Raw genomic sequence first — 21,876 nt, 5'->3', positions numbered from 1 at the left:
GTATAGAATTGCAAGACTATATTCCTTTGGCAGTGATAGATCAAAGTTACGACAATACAGGAGACAAACATGAAATGTTAGTGGCCCAAGTGACATCACATCTAGAGTACACTTACTTGTTACTTGGATTGCGAGGGCGAACTGTTCCGCGAAGTTCACGCATAAGTACCATCATAATCCTCAACACAGACCTTGTGAGACAGGCGGTCCTGAAGTCATGCAGCTGGGTAACACATACCAGCAGTGGCTCTTCTTCCGATATGTAGGAAAAGCATCCAGAGTTTTCTCTGCAGCAGCAGTTCTCCTCCTCGGTTGGCATTAGGGGTGTACTGAATAGCAAATTTAATATTCGGCCGAATACCGAATAGATAACCCAGATATTCGGCCAAAGCCGAATAGTGAACCGAATAGTGGTTTGCTACTAGAAATGTGTCAATATGTATATAAATGTTTCTTTTGGAATATAAACATAGGAACATTGCATTAATTGGCCCTGTAAAATAAAAAAGATGGAAGACTATAAAGCTGTACTGTATTTATTTCTTTATATTATTTATATATAGATAAAGGTGCAAAATGGTGCAAGTACCTAGGCATATAAAGGCAGCGCAAACCAAACAAGCCAAAACTCTTGGTTTTGCCAATGCTTGTTTTAACAGGACTCCAGTGCAGGACGTGCACAGTGCTTATATCTGCCCACTTTGGCCAAAAGAGCCAGCACACACTAGAATGTGGTTTCAGCACTTTTACATTTGCCCTGTTGCCCTAGAGGCCAGTCTTAGCCTGTTTAAAGCTGTATCATATGCCAGATGGACAATCTTTCTAGCTCATATTTGGTTCTTGTTCCCTTTTAGTATTTACTTTTATTACACACTTAAACACTCTAAACATGTTTTTAAAATAATGCATCTCACAATTTCTCCTGGCTTCTTTCAGACAAGACTAATTTCCTGTTTGACTTGTTAGAATTGGTTGTTCACTGGGCCAAATCTGCAGACTTCAATTCAAGTTCTGGCTTCAAAGTTAAGCACACTGAAGCATTTGGGTTCCTGTTTCATGGAGTGGAAAAATACAAGTGTTTGGGAGGCAGAAAGGGGAGGATTTTTACAAGTTTCCAAATCATTCCACCTTCTGCTGTCCCTGGAACTGCCCTTAAGTACAAGATACAACTGACAATGGAGTCTGTGTGAATCTATTCACATAAGAGGGGTGGGGGCTCCCACTGTGAGCTCTACTCTACAGTAGAGGCACAGCATGATGGCCCATTAAATGCCTTTGTTGTGCCAGAATAATCAAGTTCATTTAGGTACTGGGTGCAGCCCCTGATGCAGGCAGCCCATACACATGCCAATTTAAATGCATCCCTTTGATGGGGCTTAGGCTTAGCCAGCAGGGGCTCTGCATTAACAAGCCGCACTGAAAATGCAGAATTGTGTTCGTTTACAAGCCAGCAATAACAGAAGAATGAAGTGTCCAGGAGTCATTAGGCATTGGCTGCCTCCAGCGAAGTGAAGTTTTTTGATCTGCAGACAAGATCCTGCTCAAGGTCCACCTCTGAATGTGAAATGAGGGAGGCCAATGCAGAATACACATCCCTATAGTGCTTATACGTAGCCCACACTGCAGTGCTTGTTGTAAGCATGAGTCACACTGAATGGGAACGCAGTGCTGCTACATGATCTACGATAGCATAAAGGTCTGCCCCCAACCCATTTGTGTTAAATGCAGTTCTCCTGCCTCACCCCAGCCCTAACCCGTGCTGATCCACTGGAAGAACAGCCAATTGCCCTGCTGCATTGTATGCAGTTTTCTGTGAATGCCTCCTTTTTTTTATTGTGAACTTGAAGAGGTTAATGTGACTCCCCAATACGCCTCCCGAATTAGCATTAAAGTAGGAGAGACAGCATTTTTTTCTGATGCAGCACCCGCTTTGCCTGGGAGATTACATGCTGTAGGAACAATAGTTCCAGCTAAGCATGAGGCGTCACCATTTGTGTGCCTAAAAGCACATTGCCACAAAGACTGTTATTTGCAAAGAAATGTATTGTATTCCAACTCCTGTATCGTGTTCACTCTAACAATTCACTTGTTTATGGTACCCCCAGTTTCCTAAAGATGCGACTGTGCACGTGTAAACGAGGTGTTCCCTATCCAGTCGCTCAACCTGTTTCAGAATCACCCATGAGTTGCCCCTCCGACTGACTGCACCCAGGAGGAGCTAATCTGCCAGAATCATCAACATCTAATTTAAAGTTCTCTTAACAAGTGGCGGGGGTGGGGTTGGGGGATGTGTGCGAGGCCAGGAGATTGGTCGGCACTCTAAGGCAGGCAAGAGTGGGCAGGCCCTTGGGCAAGTACCCCCCCCCCGTCGACGGCCTGCTCGGTAGGGAGATTTTCAGTGTGAGAAAACGGGCGAATGAGACAGGACAACCTCAACACATTGTAAATCCCTACCAGCCTGATTGACAAATGCGCTTTCAATTGGAAAAACTCACTGAAAAATTCTTTGTAAATCAGGCCCTCTGGGTTTTTACAGCCCCCTCAGCCCATCCATTTTTTTTTATAACATTTAAATCAAACATTGTCACCAAGCTCATGAGACTTAAAAATTACAGTAAATTAAAGTTACGATGACAAAGCCTGGACTTGTGCATTATGTATTACATTCCTGGCAGTTTGTATTGCAACTGTAACACTGTAGAAAGTTATAATTTGCGTAAACTTTATTTTAACTCTATCATGTTTAATTTTTTAAAAAGGAAGGGATACGTTAGCACACGAGGAACGAGGAAAAGCTTCTGCTTTTGCTCAAAGTTCTTCTATCTGAGATGCAGCGCAGCGGTGGGCGAGTTCCATCAATCATGGTGTCTGGACAGGGTACAACAAGAAGTTTCGGGCATGCATTACTGAAGCTTGTACATGTAAATTAAAGGGATGGTCTAGTAAAAAATGTTATTTAAAAAATAGATAGGCAACATAAAAAAAAATACTAGCATTCTCCGTTTTAAAACTTCCTATGTAAAATTTTGAGCTATTCAAGCTCAAAATTCGCAAAAGCAAGCACATGGGCGCATCCATTTTGTGAAATGGAGGCCCTCCTGTGCTGGCTTTTGCGGCACTAATGAAGGAAAAGCCAGCCAGCTGTAGTAAACAAAGGCTTTTGAAGCGACCGCAAACAAATACAACGTTGTGTTGGAAAACGCTGCGGTTTTTCTTTCCAAGTTTTCCAAAACTCGGAAAGAAAAACCGCAGCGTTTTCCAACACAACGCGTTGTTTCTGCCTGAATCTGCTTTACCATTTGGGGCTCTCGGGCTCCCCACAGGTTCCAGGTTCTATGCTCAATTAGCGGACAGACCCAATCTTAAAAGTGAGGTGCTGAAATTGAATAGGGAGGCGGACCTGGGAGATTATATGACTGAAAAGGAATGGGAGAGAATCCTAGTATACCCCCGAGAGGTGTCAAGGAACGCTCAGTTCAGACTAATCCAATTACAGATCCTATATAGGACATACATGACACCAGACAGCATAGCCAAATTCACTAAGAACACTAACGCCCTGTGCCCCCGATGTAACTCAGAAAGGGTTGGAATGATGCACATGTTCTGGGGATGCCCGAAGATTCAGAATTTCTGGTCCAAAATAGAACATACCACAGAAGAGCAGGGGTAGTCAGGTATGAATAGTCTCCGAAAGAATGCTTTCTGGGGGCATACCCAAGAATAAGTAAGTTGAGGCACGCAGTGAAGCTCATGGATATGGGTGCGCGCTAGCCAAAAGAACTATAGCTAATGGCATGGAAATCTGTGAGGGGCCCGCAGTTCGACAGGTGGCACAAGGAACTTGAACACTGGAAGCGGCAGAAACGACAGTATGGGGAGAGGGAGTGGCCAAAGCGGGAGGAGAGGCACGCCCTGCATACAAGGATTGGAAGGCCCTAATATGGGATATGTTTCACCCATCGGACAACAAACCCCCGTGAGTGACCCCTGCTCACAGGAAATGCAACAGACTAGTGGCAGTACCTGAGCCCCAGCAAGGGAGCAATAATTAGATGTGGCAGTTTTGGCCTGTTCATCGCCCAAGAGTTCCTGAAGCCTGAAATGTCAAACAGGCTGGGCTATGAACCCCAGCATCATCACCAGTTAGGCAAGCACTACCTCTGGGAATTGGGGGAGGGGGGGGCAAGAGGACAGGAACTAGTACCAAGCGTGCAGCAAATATAGCTTGTGTGCAACATGCAAACTCAATTTTTGAGAATTATGTATTATCCAGTATGCTTTAAATGGCCCTTAGGTGTGTCCTTAATGCTTGTATACACATTCCCAAACCTACACAGTTAATATTACATAGCTATGTTTGTATGGCACCACTTACCTGGGGAGTCAAAAGTAGCTCCTGGTAGCGGTTTGTTTCAAGCTAACCAGGCTCCCCTTGGCTAGAACCAGGAGCTAAATAGTTCCCAACTAACGACATTTTCCAACCACGCAGAGTAACCTCAGGTCACCACTACCCAGGTCATAGCGCTAACTAGAGTATGAAGCTTCGCTACACGGCAATCTGTCTATATCTATACCAATTCTCATTATTCCTTTGGGGTAGCACACGATTTAGCTCTGGAATAAGAGACATTTCTTGATAAAAACAGCCAGTATGCAAAAATGATAGATATTATCAAATGTGCCGTACACCAGCCCTGAAATGATGGGATCATTTGCAGCAATTATTCTGCATACTATGAAGGCATCATAAAGCAAGACAGACAACAGATTCAAAAGGTCAAAATAAAATGATTAACTCAAATGTCAGGATGGTTGAAAGCCTAACTTGCCCTATACTAAGGTGGGATTTCCCTACCTGAACAAAACTAAGGAGTCAGAGTGTTCTACTTAAAAGTCTGTCTGTGTCCAAAACCTATCCTTGCCCTCACAACTAAAGCTAAACAATGTGTAGGGGCATCAACGATAAAAGAAATGGGGAACATAAGGTTCTGAGCTTCTTCCAGCTCCTAGCTTCCTTTTCAGCTCCCCTTCCCCAAGTTCACGCAAGTTCCACAAAAGTCTCGAGATTACCTTGCTCAAGTTCAAAACAGTTCCACAAATCCTCCCTTCCCAAGTCCAAGGCACCACAGTTCCACACATCCATGGGGTTCCCTTCCCCAAGTTCAAGGCAACACAGTTTCAAAGAAAAGGGTCTTGAGGCTTCCGTCCTCAAGACAGCATTGCAGTTAATCAAGTCCTAGGGTTCACTTCCACGAGACTTCAAATTGCCATTTTATAGTTGGTTTCAATGTTCAACACAAATTCAAGATCAACTTGACACACTTCTGGAATTAATTAACAGTTCACATAAATTATCCCTTCTTGGTTTAATTCAACAATGTCTTCGGTTTTCCCAAATGAGGGTTCCCTGGCCTAGGGGCAGTTGTCTGACCACACTGTCCACCCATCATAGGCCACGCAATGAGGAACCCTAGGCTCATCAGCCCACACAGGTTCTTCTGCATTTCCCCCCCCCCGGAGTACAGATTCAAAGTCACTTAGCTTCTCCTGGTCAGCCTCTTGACTTTGCCACAGTGGGTCACATCTCCTTTTGCCTGTCTTTGCCTTGCCATACTGTGTATTCATGCACAAATTTCACTTCTGGATGGTTTTATTTCTTCCCCACCTTTCTGTCATCCAGTCGCAAACGTCCACAATTGCTCTTATTAAATACGTTTCAAATGGGCACTTTCATTTTTAACTTCATCAGATTGTAGCTTTGCCCATTTAGTTTTCATTCAGTTCGGTATTCAATATTAATAAAGATTCATGCGCTTAGTTTCATCCCACCCGTGGCTTTGGGTTTATTTCAATTTGTACATTTCATTTGCTTAATTCGGCACACTCCCATGCAGCCCCTAGGATCGCCACAGCTTCGAGTGACATTACCTTTCACTCACTGGTCTTCAGCGTTCCTTTCGGGCAGCTGCGTCGCTCCACTTCTGCTCCACTGGCTGGTTTGCTTGTAGACACCAGCGCTGCTTGCATTTCATATGCTTCTCTGTGCTCGCCGGCAGCTCAACTTTCCTTCCGCGGACTTGGCAGTAACTTTGTTTCCTTTCCTTAGCCCCCAGACCCAGCTTTCTGACCTCCGAGGTTCCCACACCCGTGTAATTCTAAAGGCCTAACTTGCTCTGGGCTCCACAGGTCTTCAGGATCTTATGCCGGCATCCGGGCTTCCCAGCAGGACCCACCACGGCTGCCTCCTCTCAAACAGGATCCCCTGCTGGTCTCTCCCACAGAGGCCTCCCTGCTGCTCTCTTTAGCTCTTTTCCTTTCTTCTTATACACCGGCAACCACTTGACAGGTTGCAGGTGTGAAGTCCCAATTGAACTAGCCCGACTAATTAGAGGGACATGCTTGACCTTCACAGTACACTGCAGGCATCTTCCTCGTCACAGTACTTGAGTGGTGAAATGAGTTACTAGTGTTCACTACTCCCAGTTTCCTCTTCCTCGTCCCAGTAGTCATAGGTTGAATGTGGGAAATGGAGGCGAGATGTTTTACAATAGCCCATAATGGCCAGTGGAGGGTTAGGTTGGTTCTCAATAGGGAAAGGGGGATACCATGTCACTCCTCTTCCCCCCCCTTAAACCTTCTCCATCCTCTTCCTGATGTTCTCTCCTGGTGTTTTCTTGGTCAGTCGGACAGGGGTAGCAATACCCCATAACTGCGTCTGGGATTGAGGGTTCTTCCTGAAATGGAAATGAGGGGTACCGCGTCTCACCAAGGACGTTTCATCCCCAATCCCTTAAGGACCCTCCACCCAGGTGATCCTCCCTCACTTCTCCGCCCCCCAGGGTGAGGATCCAAAAGCGATGGCCTTTCCCTGGCCACCTGAGAAGAGGACCCAAGGGGAGTAGATGTGAGGACTCCCTCAGGTGTCTCAATACTGAACTGCCAAATTAGAAGCGGTATGAGGCTCAGAAGATGAATATGTTATGTTTGATATTTGTATAGCGCCTGCTGCAACTGTTATGGCTGCGAAGCACTGCAGGGTGGAAGGCCCTTCGAAAGACAGGAGTCGATGCAAGCATGGACATGAAAAGCATTACATTGCATGTGAATAGTAAAAAGAATTAGGTGACTATGCAACTACTAGCAGAGATGACTAGTTTAAAACAATACAAAAAACATGCAGTCAGTTTTGTTCAGGCGCAATAATGGTTGCTATGTCAGTGACTATGACAGCTGGACCAAATGGATTGTGGGATTAGGCTGTATTCTATGGGTTGCAGTGCAAGAGGGGAATGGGTATTATAGTCTATCAAACCCATGGGCAACTGTCTACAGTTGAAGGCTCTGCTATACTTTGCATGCAGAAGACATGCAAACGGAACAACATAGTCCAGGCAAAACAACCTGCAACCCTGCATTCCCACCACTGTCCTATTGCATAGAGGTCAATTTTCACTAGCTCACACTACACCTGCCAATCCTTCCACTCCCTATCACTCACATCGATGCATTGAATCCCAGGTGCAGCAAAACAAGCAATTCAGTTAGCAGATGAGAGGCAAGGGATAGGAAGTCTGCAAACTCCAGTCATTAGCATAAGCAACAGCTAACAGCTATGGGAGGCAAGAACCTTTGGTTCAGACAAAGAGCTATTTAAAAAGTGGGTCGAATTGTTATTTATATAGCGCTTTTGGCAAAGTGCTGTACATAGAACATATTTATCACAATTATCACCAAACCGAAGTTGGTTCTCCTTTATCGACCTCGAAAGGATGAAAGACTGAGTTGGCCGTGCCAAGATTCTAACCTGCAACCTACAGATCACACACAGATAAGAGCACTCAACCGGCTGAGCTATCTTATTGGCCAACATCCTTCAGAGGTCGATAAATTAGTATCGACTGAGGTATTATAATCACAGTGCATAGATGTTGGACGAACTATGCATGAAGCGCTACATAAAGTTACATACCTATCTGGATTATCACAGGAACGGGTTTTGCTGAGTTTCTATTTCAATTACAAATGTAACTCATTTGTTTTTGAGCAGCACTTGCACTTCCTGGAGAGTCAGGTTTTGGATGTTTTAATTGTAGTCTTAAAGATTTGAGAGGCTACAAAACCCTGTGATTGGTTGGTGCAATGACAATCACTCACCCTTGAGCAAAGACTCTGCTGCCACTGACCATTATACTGTACTCCATTGACTGCAAGGTTGAAAGGATGTAAACTAGACTGCGTACTCCTTTTACACACTGTTTTTACAATTAGAGTACATCTGCAAGGAGCTTGCCAACCCTGCAGCAGTCTCCTCCCCTCCTCTTGCCTCCCAGGCTCTCTGCAATGCCCTTGCCTCGCAATTCATCTCTAAAACCCAGGACATCCTGTCCACCCTCGCCTCACCTCCCCTCCTATTCCCTCTCAGTCTGTGCTTGGAGACCCCCCTTTAAGCACCCCCCCACCATCCGTCTTTCTTTCCTATTTTCTCCCCTGCCGAGGTCGCTAGACAAGTCCGATCTATGAAAGCCTTGTCAAAACAGGTTCATCCCTGTTCCTCCAAAACCATCAAGGACCACATTGACACCCTCGCTCCTGCACTTGCTGATTTTTGCAACCACTCGTTTGCCACAGGATCCTTCCCCCTCCCCTCTGAAGCACTCCCTTGTGCATCCTCTTCTCAAGAAACCCACAGCTGATCCTTCCTGTCCAGCAAACTATCGCCCAATTTCCATTACCCCCTTTCTGGGCAAACTCCTGGAAAAGCTGGCCATCTCTCATCTTAACCTTCATTCAGATTCTGTTGGTTGTCTCCATGACCACCAGTCTGGCTTCAGAGCGGCCAGAAGCACGGAAACTGCTCTCCTCAATATCCATGAAGATCTGCTCTCCAACCTTGATTCTAACATTCCCTCTGTCCTCATCCTTCTTGATCTCTCTTCTGCCTTCGACACGGTCAACCACACCATCCTGCTCAACTGTCTCGGTGATAATCTGGGTATCACTGATCAGGCTCTGGCCTGGTTGACCTCTTTCCTCTCTGATCAACCCTCCCAGGTCCAACTGGGGTCTTTCCTATCATCTATCTTCCTCTCCACCTGTGGGGTTCCCCAGGGGTCTAACCTCTCACCCTGGCTTTTCAACCAATACCTGGCAACTCTCGCTCACTGCATTGCCATTTTCTGCTCAAGTTTCCAAGGCTACGCTGCTCAACTCATTTTCCGGCTGCCCTCGGCCACCTCCTCTCCCTCGCTCATCTCTGACTGCCTAACTGCCATTCAAAATTGGTGTGCCGCCAATGATCTTTGTCTGAATGCCAGCAAGACGGAGATCCTCATCGGCACACCATCTCCATCCTTTTCCCTCACTCTCTGGCCGGGCTCCCTTGGCCCTCCTCCTACCCCTACCTGCGAGGCTAAGAACCTTGGCGTCATCTTTGACTCCACACTTTCCTTCTCGGCCCATATCTCTGATGTCTCTAAAAAGTCAAACTTCCGACTGCACCTCCTCAGAGGTACTCTGCCTTTCCTCTCCTTCCACCAGAAGCTCATGGTATCCCAAGCTCTGGTTCTCTCTAGCTTGGACTATTGTTAACAGCCTCTTTCTAAATCTACCTGCCTCTACTCTTCCCCCCTCTACAACCTATCCAGAACAGGACTGCAAGACTTGTCCTTGGCCTCAAGCCCTGGGATCGTATCTCTCCAGCTTTGAAATCTCTCCATTGGCTCCCAGTGGATGCAAGGATTAAATACAAAACCCTCTGCATTGTCCACAAGGCTTTCTGGGGTCTGGGTCCAAAATACCTTCAGCTATCCCTCCGCAAATACCTCCCCTCTCGAGCTCTTCGCTCCTCTACCTCTAACTCCCTCAGGGTCATTCATTTTTCAAAGAAACGAGCTGGAGGTAGATCTCCATCTTCGGCTAGGGCCTCCCTCTTGAACAGCCTCCCTGCCACTCTAAAACTTGAGGAGAACCATCTCCGGTTCCGGAAGCACCTCAAAACCTTCCTCTTTGCTTCTGCCTTCGCTCCCCTTCTCCCCTGCTGATCTGCTCTCTTGGCACTTTGCACCTGGCCACCCTCTGTCCCCTGGGCCCAGGTACCTGCTCACCCTGCCACCTTACTGCACTGCCTCCTGGCCACCCCTTGCACTGGGGACTGTATCTGTAACCATACAGCCCCCCGCCCATTTTTCTTCTTTTTCTGCACTTATTCAGACTTACCCAGTCTGCTGCCTTAAACACAGCACTTGCCACTTGCTGGCTGCACTACCACAGTTTGCCTCAATTTTCAATTTATTTTATTTATCTGCGCTCCTCGGCTTCTGCACTTTCCACTCTCCCCCTTCCATGCACTTTTTCCCTTTTCCCTTTCCCATGCACTTGCACGTTCTCAATGTCACTGGGCCTAGTAAGATCGTTTTTATGTTGTGCTGTGTTCTCCCTTGCCTAGTCGCGCTCTGAAACACTTGTGTACGAGCGCAATACAAATAAAATCATACATTAACAAGTGCCAAGGACGAGATAGCTCGTCCTTTTTGGCACGTTGTTTTGAGCTATCCCTGGGGATCGCTGAAAACAGTAATCCAACCCCCCCGGGCTATGCCCTCACTGTCAGGGGGCTGGATTACCTTCAATTTCACATCGGCGTGCATAAAGCACGCCGGTGTGAAAGTGAAAGTAATGTTCACTGCAGCAGCCATTTCGGGCTGCTGCGGTGAAAATGAAAGGTGAGACTGCACCTTTCTCCCCCTCAATCTCCGGCAGTATTTCAAGCCGGAGATTGAGGGAGGTGTTGTTGGAAAGGGGAGATTCTCCCCTTTCCAACAATACCTTTTGTGAAGGCATTGCTGGGTGCAGATAGGGCGCAGAACGCTCGATCCAGGCCCAGCAATGCCCACTAGACACCAGGGATCTGTGATCAGTAAGCATGTGTAGAGCCCTGGGGGCAGATGGCGGATCATCTGCCCCCAGGGAAAGGGGCAAATTGAAAAGTAAAAAAATAAAATAAAAATGCAACGGGGATGTGGGGGCCACTAGGCAGCAGGGTTTTTGTTTTTTTAACCAATGAAAGTGTGGTGGCCCACCCCCTCCCACGCCAAATGGAAAGGGGGGCACCCCTTGTAGCCCTCCCTGGGGGCAGATTTCTGCCCCCAGCCAGGAGTACATGAGGTGGCCCCCCATCCAATTGGAGGGTGGGGGGGCCAACAAGAATAAGTGTGCAGGCCCCGCAAAGAATGGGGCCTGCAGGTTACGGCCCCCCTGTGGGCAGATGGCTGATCATCTGCCCCCAGGGAAAGGGGCAAAATGAAGTAGAAAAAATAAATAAATAAATAAAAATTCTGGGTGGGAGTGGGGGGGCCACTAGCCACCAGGGATTTATTTTACGTAAAGGGGGGCCCTCCCCCCTCACCCCAAGGGAAAATGGAGGCACCTCTTGTAGCTCTACCTGGGGGCAGATATCTGCTCCTAGGAAGGGGCATCTGACCGCAGGGAGGGCTGCACGAGATGCCCCCTCTTATATGCCCCCAGGGAGGGCTGAATGAGATGCCCCCTCTGCATTTGGTGTGGGGGAGTGGGGGGAAGAGGGTCACCCCCCATTACATTAGAAAATTACCTGCCGGTTTAGGGTACCCCTCAGCCCGGCCTAAAGTGTAGCGTACCATTTTCCATTTTTTTTGTTTACCAAACTTGCCTTGGCGCAGAGGGGCACATTGGTGTGCCAATCTGGCCCCAGGGTGCCCAAACCTTACTGCCCCCACCCACTTTTGGTGGCCCTCTTCCCCCCCACCCCAAATGGAGGTGGGTGTACCTCATGCAGCCGTTTGTATGAGGCCCAGGGAGGCCTGCATGAGGTGCCCCGCCACACATTTAGGGTGAGGGGGGAGAGGGTCACCAGAAATTGTGGGACAGTAAGGTTTGGGCGCCCTGGGGCCAGATTGGTGTGCCAATGTGCCCCTCTGCACCAAGGGGAGTTGGGTTACCAAAGGAAAAAATGTGAAAATGGTGGACTGCATTTTAGGGGAGGGGGCTATGGGGCACCCCAAACTGACAGGTAATTTTCGAATGGGACGGGGTGGTGAACCCCCCGACCCACAATGGAGTGGAGGCCATGTCATGCAGCCCTCATTGGAAGGAAGCGCAAGACAGCCCAGCCTTTTCTGCCCCCAGGGAGGGCTACATGAAATATACCGCCCCTCTATTGGGGTGGGGATGGAGAGGTGCACCCCCCATTACATTTCAACAATTTCCGTCAATTTAGGGTGTCCCTCAGTCCCCCTAAAGGGCAGCCTGCCATTTTCAATTTGTTTTGTTGTTTACCAAATTTCCCTTGGTGCAGATGGGCACATTGGTGTGCCAATCTGCCCCCAGGGTGCCAAAACCCTACTTCCCCATCCATTGGGGGGCCTGTCTGATGTTTTGGGGTGGGCTTCTCCTCCCACCCTAAATGGAATGTGGGGGGGGCACATCATGCAGCCCTCCCTGGGGGCAGATATCTCACCGTAGGAAGGGGCAAATGGGTTTTCACTGGGGGGGTGAGGTTCAGTAGACCACCAGGGATGGTCTGCAAAGGGGGGGGGGGGCATGCTTGAAAAGTATTGATTTGTTTTTGCTGGTGTGACCGTACGTAACGCAAGTTTTTTGTTTTGTTTACAGCTTTTTCTACGCTAGCAGCTGCAATGTTATGCGAGTACTGTTTTTTATTATTCTATGGTTAGGGCCCACTGTCAGTGGGGTGGGTGAGACTGGGGCTGGATTGTTGGTGGTGTGGGTGGGAATGGGCCGTCTGGGCAGATATTTTGGTGGGCTGGGACACAATTGCAGGGGCAGGCCACAAATTGCCCCCCATGCCAGCAGAACATTGGTGTTGCCCTGGGAGCGGATCCCTCCCATGTGGGTTGTCCGTCTGCAAGCCCAGGCTCCACCTCTGGCTGTACTACGTTACAGATGTCACCTCCGGGGAGGAATGGGGATCCTGCCGGGGCTCCCTGGAGCTGCCGCTGTGCTTAGGGGATGGTACACCCACATGGTACATGGATGTCCAAGGCCAGGGACATCACCTCCAACCGTCCTGGAGTTGCCGCTGGGCTGCATTACAGCTTTTCCCTTTGGGGAGGTATTGGCACACTGCCGGGACTCCCTGGTTGGGAGAAGCTGTAACGCAGGGCAGCCAGAGCTCCAGCAAAGTCGGCGGTAATATCCCTGGCCTTGTGCACCCTTCTCCCATGTGGGTCTTTGCTGGGGGTTCTGGGTAATACAGTCGCTGACAATTTGCATAAGTCAGACATCTTTGGATTCCCACGGGTGTCTTCTTTTCTGAAATTCATGGGGTTCCCGGTTTTCCTTGCTGGCATCGACACCCTAGGCCCAAATCTGTAGGTTGCCACACGAACAAAATGTGCTGTGCCGAAAAGCTTGGGGTTACCAGCGGGTTGCCATTTTCCTTTTGCCCCCCGGTAGGTTCACCCACACATGTGAGGTACCGTTTTCGTCAGACACCTGTGGGAACATGGAAAGGTATGACATCTGTTGTTGGCGACGTATTTCGGTGAGTGGACAGAGGGAAATATCTCTGAAATTGGCTCGAAAAAGATAATTCAGACATTTTGCTCCGGCAACCCACCGAAACACAACGCCAACACCACATGGCCTACCTTGCCGCGTCCACACGTGTTCTGATGAAAACGGTACCGCACATGGTGGGTGCACCTACCTGGGTGCCGAAAATTGGGTTTTTTCGCCACATTTCAGACTTCGCCAGGGTTTCTTGGTAATAAATTCTGGGCTGATTTGCGCAAGTCAGACCTCTGCGGATTCCCACAGGTGTCTTCTTTTCGGAAATGCATGGCGTTCCCCGTTTTCCTTGGTGGCTTGGACACCCTAGGCCCAAATCTGTAGGGTGTGCGCATGAGCAGAATTCCTGAAATGATGCTGTGCCGAAAGACTTGGGGTTACCCTTGTTTTAGGCTTTTCCCTTGGTGCCCAGGTAGGTGCACCCACACATGTGAGGTACCGATTAAAACATTAATCCACAACTGCAACTTAGTTTTCCATCTTATTATACAATCCTAAAATGCTAGGAAAATAAATAGACATTGATTCCGTTTGCTCCACGAGTATATATACATACACACAACACAGCAGAAGCTGAATGGAAAGAAACCATTCCTTTTATCAGTGTGCAGTTTCTTTTTTTGAAATGCTTCAGAGAAATCCATTCTGTTTCAGAGGCTTTTCTCCATGGCTTGCAACTACATCTATGTAGATAAAAATCAATAGAAGCGTTCTTTTTTTCTGTCAAGTAACCTGACCTTTGCACTGCCCTCTGCTCTAAACTTGTGTGTAAATGCATGCAAAAAAATAAGTTGTCGCATTTACACAATTTTAATGTGTAAAAAGGCCTAGTACGACCCTTATCTGGAGGCCTGATTGATTACCCCCTTATTGATCAAGCATCTAAATGTAGAGTGTGATGGTTAGCATCAACAGCGATCAAGGTACCCACTTCACAAACCAAAATCACCAATGTCCACCTTACAAATGAGCATAATTTGCATTTCCCACACCACCTTCAATCAGCAAGAGTGGTGGAGAGGGTTACATGTCTTTATAACGAAACATTTTATGAAGAATGCACTTTTTTAGGGGGTGTCCCCCCAAACTCCTGTTTCCCACCACTAGAAGCCCACCCGAACTGCTTCCCAAAAATATTTAACCCTTTACCCCAACCCTAACTACATTCTTAACATTTTTGTTATAAAATATTTGATACATGTTCATTCTTTATAAACTATTCAATATAAAGACTGCATAGCACTGGAGAGATGTAACGGAGATCAAAAATAAATTGTCTCAATCAGGCCAAGAGGTTGGGTTAAAATGTCCCAAAGCTCTTCCCCTGGTGCTATTTAGTATGCAAAGCACTCCGAACAGAAAAACTGGCCTCCACCCCTATGAGGTGCTGCACAGCAGACCAATGCACCTGTGTACTCAATGTAAAAGCTGTTGATGGCAATCTGCATTTAATGGATGACAGACTACTAGAGTATTTGAAGACCTTAATCTCTTCTGTCCCATTCAGTCCACAACCAGGTTAAGGCAGTGCTTCCCATTACAACCAGGCAATTTTGCCCTTGGGAAGATACTTCGCTCCAGGCTCTAAGATGGAAAAGGCTGCTCCAAATACTGCTGTTATACACTTTCACGGTTAAGCGCCAGGGGCACCTGACCCAAGTCCATGTGACCCAGTGCAAGCAGGCTGCCCCACCAATGTCCTGAAAACAAACAAAAAAAAAAAAAGAAATTGTCTGCTACATAGGTTTTCTCTATTGTTCTCACTCTTAGTTTCAAATGTCTTCTACGATACCTCTTCTGAAATGAAGCCTTAGAATCTAATATAGTTACCACCTCAGCCGTGGAAAGTTGGCCCTGATATAAGAAACAATGTGTGGTCCACTGGCAGGGAGCGACATGTTATATGATGGAAACCTAGGTATGCTGTGTAGAAATGCGGCTAGAATTCTCAGAAGACATGCTATGTGTCCCTCAGGTTTTGTTCCCTATCAATGTGAGCCTCTCCCAAATGGGTTATCAGACGACGACTACTTAAAAGCTTTGAATCTATAATTAAAACATGTAAAACCATTCCCACCTCCAATGATCACCCAGAGGCTAAAAGCAATGTTGTGAAGCCTACCCCAACCCCAGAAATATACCCTGAGCCATCTCATATTTCTGACTTAACTCACTATTGCTACTCCGTTTTACACACTAGGTTGGGAGGAAAAGTAGTTCTGAAGATTCTGTACGGGTATCCCTACCTGACAAATACCACTGTGGCAATGAGAGAACACGCTTGGAATAGTAAAAGGAGCAGGGTCACCCATGTGGTGCCTCTGGCCAGCAGGTTCCATCGGGTGGCTGTGCCAAGACTTTAGTACAGAAGATCAGAGTACTACAAAGGAATGACAATATTAATTCTATGGCTCTATTATGCTATTAGCGTTGAACCGTCAAACTGTTGAAAGGATGGTATAAGATGGTACTTACAAAGTTTGAGGAGCTAGAAAAATATCAGAGGTTCAGAAAATAACTGACATTCAGAAGAGTCTGCAAGTACCAGAAGCAGTATTTAATGAGTAGAAGGTGCCCATTTCACAAAAAATATTGATATAATGTGCGCAATAAGTAATGAAGTTTCTGAGTAGCCTTATTTCACCTCCACTATGTATAACAGGATGTATAACAGTATTCTACTAGTTGGCAGGCATTTCGCCTGCTGCTGATCGTGTTGTAATAAGAAGAAAACCACTATTATAAATGCAGTACCCTCCGCACACTCACCATTCCAGATTTATAGCCCTTGTTTATGCTGCAAGAACAGAACAAAGGAAAGAATGCCCTCCAACAGGAACTGGCCGTGCTATTAGAGGTCTAAAAGAGAATATTAATAAAATTTAAATCATGTTTAGACTATAGCTTTAGCGGAAAATTAAAGGCAGAGAATAATGGCCCTTACCCAACAAAACCTCATTCCCCTGTAAACATTGCAAAAAGGAAGCAGAGATCCAGTCAAAGACAAGGTGGTAAAATAAGTTAAATCAAATGAATCACGATACTGCCACTGGGAAAAGGGAGCAGTCATGAACAGGGATGAGCCTGAAAAAAATACTTCCTTGACAAAAGAAAACTAGTGAAGTGGGAGCTGGCTAAAAACTGCTACACCTACAGTTTGACATTCGTGCACCTCGTTTATTATTTGTAGTTAAATTCCAGCACACTCTGGGCACTCAGTTTTCAAATGGCACTAGTAATACTGGTTACAGGTCAACTGAACTGAGCAGAGGCACGAAATATGCAAGTACTGGATATTCGGCCCACTCCAGGTTACTAGAACAACGCCTCTGCCAGCTCGATGCAAATGGGTTCCACCTGTCTAAACCAGTCTCCAGAAAGAAGCCTTTACCTGCAGCAGAAACTGTTCTGGGCGGAGGCCTGCACCCCTCGCATGAGGACATCAGAAACACGACACTGCCACCATGTTTTACCAGGCACTGTACCCCATGAGCATGGACATAGAGAGACCAATTCAAAGAGAACAAAAGACTCAATTGTGTTGAGCAAGGCTGAAATAGAGGGCCAGAAGGCCTTGTTAGTGCCTTCTGACATTGCAGGGTCAATTGGTGCACATAAAAAATAAGCAGATCTTGAGGGTGGGGTGGGTTAGATGGGCTGGGAGTGGGTTAATTATAGGATGCTGTCTGTCTTGTACGACTAGCTGTACCCTTTTGCTCATCCCATATAAGACTATGCTTTTTGGTCGTTTTACCATATTTATCTAGATGAAAGATGCCAAGAGATCTGACGGATACTAATGAGTGACAAACACGTAGGGCCTATTGGGCAAACTCACTTCCTCTCTAGCGCCCAATGTGTAATACGAGAACACAGAAAACAGAGGAAAATCCAATTATTTATGACCTGGGAACATGTCCCTACGGGTAGGTGCCTGAATCCTAGTAAGCGGTGCTAGACCTATCTAGATGAAGGATAGAAAGAGAAACCTTGCCCTCTCTAAAACTACTCAACATGGTTTTCTCAAGTGCATTTTTTTTAAATTGATCGTTTGTGTCTGGACTAGTATATTGTGCAAAATGTATTATTTACTGGCAACACACTTTAGTAAAAAAAAAAAAAAAACACTATAGTCAGGTTGTCCGATTATATAGCTTGCTAGAGTCTAGGACAGACTGCTTTCTATTTGTCCCCCAAGAAAGTGCACATTATGCCAGAGTCCTAATATTGCACGTTTGGGGATTGATTCCACAATCTGGCACACAACAAAAAATATTTTTTTAAAAGGCGATACGTGAAATTGTGATTTTCACTTCCAAGGAATGTGTGTATTCATTCTTCTTGGAGGTGTGTGATTCTATTCGGCACATCCACACTAGTTGACTAGAAAGCAGTATGCTCTAGACTCTAGCTAGCTATATAAAATCAGACAACCTGACTAGAGTTGCATTGGACAAACCTACATCTAGCCTTTTATTATATTGTTAGATTTGATATCACCCTCTTCCAGCTTCAGGGCTGAATTTCAAACCCATGTTGCACAATTAACTTATTTTCAAGGCAAGTGTGCTGCCCCAGCAATCCTCCTGGAATGGTTAACAAATCACAACATTTCTGAAATCATTACTGAAGGTTTACTGTGCCAAACAAGGTGCTGTATGGACTTGCTATTAGCATGCATTTAAACATCATATTTGGGTTTCCAGAAAACTGCTAAATACTTCCAAACCAATTTCCAATATCTGCAATGAATAATGCTCAGCGATATATGATTGGCATTTATAACGCGCCTATACACAAGTGTTTGAAGGTGTGACGAGGCAAGGGAGGGGGAACAGAGGGAAGACAAGGACAACGATCTTAGTAGGCCAAGTGACATTGAGATCGGCATATTAAAAACTCAATGAAATTGTCCTTTGTTTCAAGAAAACAAAACTGATCGGGGGTGGGGGCACCCAACATGAGTAAAAGAGGCGCATTGTATAACACCCTTTACAATTTGCCGTGACGCTTAGTGCATTATGGAAAATTGTACTTTAGCAGTGTGTGCCACTATTTTGGTCAATCCATTTCCATCCTCGAAACGAGTGAAAATGGATTTGTTTATAAATGTGTAAAGTAAAGAATGGAAATTTCCTGTATGCTTATAATACACCTGGCAAAATGCCTATAATCGGATTGATTCAAGAATTGCCACATACGGCAACAGTAACTGCTGCATGCAGGATTTCTGGGGAACACGCTACACGTTTTAAAAGGCTTCTTTGGCTTACAATTAATTCTTACTTGGCCATACCTCTACAAGCGGCTCATTAAACACATGCTACATCATGGAAATACTTCCAAGGTATCAGTAAAAGCCATATTAAAAAATGAAAAATACGTTCAACTCAAACATAAGCGATACAAAAGCCGTCAGGTCCATTTGACTATACAAGAACTGGGCTAAGATATACTACCACAGAATAGTGGGACCTTAATAATCAATGTTTAATATAAAAAAAATTGTGAGAATAAAACAAACTGAAAGGTGGGAATTAGTTGTTACTATGAGACAACCTTCAGCCAACCGATGTTGTGTATATTATTAGAATGTTAAATGTAACTAGCTTAAGTAAATTGCCCCTCATGTAAAGTCTCAATGTTGTCATGTCTATAGCTGTGGGGCTAAATAAGCTTTAACAAAAAATAAGTGCATCCCCAGAATCTCATGAAAACGCTGTGAAAGAAAACAGTAGGGTTATGCATACATGCTCACGTTCTGTGGTTTTTCTGCTGCAAAACTTGAAAAACAACTCATTACATTCTACTTTATACTGATTTTTAGCAAAAAGATTATGAAAACACACTTGCTAAGGGTGACTCCAGACTCCTGGGATTCTTGGCATCTGGGAATGTCAGTCTGGATGCTATTGAATCTGTCCTCCAGTCGAACACGAACTGCAGATTTGGTTCTAGCTTCTGGCGCCAAAGGCTGAGTTTCACTGGCCAGGTTTTCTTTATTCAACCTGCAAGTGCCATCCGTGTGTTTGACTCTAATGATGTTGTGCACTGTAGCATCTCCAGAGCCAGTGTTTGGAGTCTTCTCCCCCTGGCTGACAGCATTCACAGGTAAATTGGATTCACTGAGCAGCATCATGCGAAGCTCCTGGAAGTCAATGTGCCCCATGCACTGGTTTGAACCCAAAATGTTCCCTTCGGGTGTCACAGCTGACTGACAGATGACTGGGTGGATTGTCTGGCTAGCAGAACTACTGTTTTGGTAGCTAGCTGGATTGTTGTTACTGGATGACTGGTACTGGGGTAAATGTGCAGGATTGCTGGTAGAGAAAAAAGCAGAGTTCAACCTTGTTTCCATCTCTCCTTCATTAGCTTGTGCCTCCATGTGCGAGTAGAGAATGTGTTGGAGCTGGGTGTACTCAATCTCGGTCATCTCCACGAGGTTAAGATCGGTTGTGGTGAAGCTAAGACCCTGCTCAACCGCATAGTGTGGTTCACTAGGCCCTTCAGAGTTTGAAAGGGTAGCCTTTGATGTAGAGGACTTAGGCTCGGCTTGAGCTGTGGCAGACATCCCTTTCTCTGACATTAGTATTTGCAATTGGTCCCTTCAGCAGACCCTTTACTAGTAGAAGCTATACATCCCAATTGACATATAAAAACGTGGACATATAAAAACGTGGGGCACAAACCCGGCAGCCGTTGGTTAGTCGAGAGAATTTTTAAACGCCATAACGTTGGTTCGTTCACCCAAAACAAAGCCTCTAAAGTGAAACAGGAACGTTACTTAAAAGGCCAGTAAATTAACATAACGGGCCGTCACATAGGGGTTAAAATAGCACTATATGTGCAGGGCTCTGAAAACCTAACACTAATGTGTATGAAGCATTCCACTATGGATACTGGGTGGTAACACGAACATGCTTAACAGAGAAGTCTTAGGAATCCGTGCTTAAGACACATAATATTGGAGCTGATGTGTCTTGAGAAGTAACACGGGGGCAGCAAATATTTAAAGGCTTAACACAAATATACCACTAAATGAATGCATATACTCGCATTACTGAAGCAGCATAGTGACGGGCACTGGGAAGGACAGCCACGGAGTACCAGAAACATAAAAAGTGGCCTCGTGCAAGGAACGTGCAGAGCTAAGGGGGAGAAACGCACCAACCACGGGAGACCTCGCGCCAAGCCACGCCCCTATGAGCAGTAGGAAAGGCAGTGGCCCTCCACTTCACATGCTATTACAGAATGACTATGCAAGAAAACTGCTGCCCGTCTAGTGGCCGCTAGTAAAGTATCATATGTTGAGGACACAGCACACAAAACTAGATTACGACTGTCACTGAATGATGTACGTAGAAGGTCACGCGGGGGACGAATCTGACGCAAACTTTACACCCGACACCCATCCAGAGTCAGGTTTCGACACGAGACGCGTTCTACCGGAGCCACGGTGCGGATGTACATAGGCCCTAATGAGGGATACTTGACGCACCTGGTATCAAGGCGGAAGCACCCAATAAACGGTCCTCCTTCCTGTCAGAGCGGTAGGAGCCGGTGACCGAGCCCTAGCAGGTGCTAAAATGATGCATTTCCTCGTGGCGGCACCAGCGAGCGCCGAACCCCGTGTGCACCCGAGTTGACAGTTACTGTTGGAGCGCTGGGGCCTTAACCGGCGCACGAGCGCACTAACTTTTGTCTTGCGCCAAACCTCTCGTTCCTTTCTCTGCCCTCGAGTCGTGCCAAACCTCTGCGCAGTGCACGCACGCACACGCTAGATTCGATTTTTCGGACGTCGCCTATGGGAGGCGGTATGAAACAACGGTTTCCAAGTCACGTGACTCACGCCATGAAGCCTTTACAGTATACGTCTGTGCCCCTGCTCAGCGCCATTTTGTTGCGTGGTTCAAATTAATTAAGAATGTCCACAGTGTTCCAGTAGACAATTACCTGGCTGATCTCAAACTTCGCAATGGAACCTACAGAAATTAGGCGAAAGGGAGGTTTGTGGATTTACCAGATAAATGCACATTCCTTTCGGAAGTTGCTTGCCCAGTCTTTTTTGTATTTGGGATTTATAATCCTACATTTTATAATGGAAAAACGGAAGTGCAACGCGCAGAATTCAAAGAAGAAACAGGACTGGGAAAACTTCCCCCTAATTGAATGAGGCATGTTTGTTACTGCCCCCATTACTTTCTGGTAATCTTTATTACTCAGTCCATATTCAGTGGTGGAAGTGGAGAAAGGAACTAGTGGTACTTTGGCTGCATCCTAAATGGAGGGAGTGGGATGGTCGGACAA

At 46.2% G+C, this 21,876-nt stretch overlaps 1 protein-coding gene across 1 annotated transcript in view; it reads right to left on the bottom strand.

Moving 5' to 3' along the window:
• Window positions 1–21,357, bottom strand: part of TCFL5 (transcription factor like 5) — a 1,268,784-nt gene extending 1,247,427 nt beyond the window's left edge. Inside the window, exon 1 of the mRNA XM_069650771.1 lies at window positions 19,419–21,357. Within this exon, the coding sequence (XP_069506872.1) occupies window positions 19,419–20,155 (737 nt within the window). The 5' untranslated portion in view covers window positions 20,156–21,357. The remainder of the gene's footprint in view (window positions 1–19,418) is intronic.
• Between the last annotated feature and the right edge of the window lie 519 nt (window positions 21,358–21,876).

Source organism: Ambystoma mexicanum, chromosome 3p (assembly GCF_040938575.1).
Source record: "Ambystoma mexicanum isolate Mex_15411 chromosome 3p, UKY_AmexF1_1, whole genome shotgun sequence".
NCBI lineage: Eukaryota > Metazoa > Chordata > Amphibia > Caudata > Ambystomatidae > Ambystoma > Ambystoma mexicanum.
This window is presented reverse-complemented; position numbering and strand designations above follow the sequence as displayed.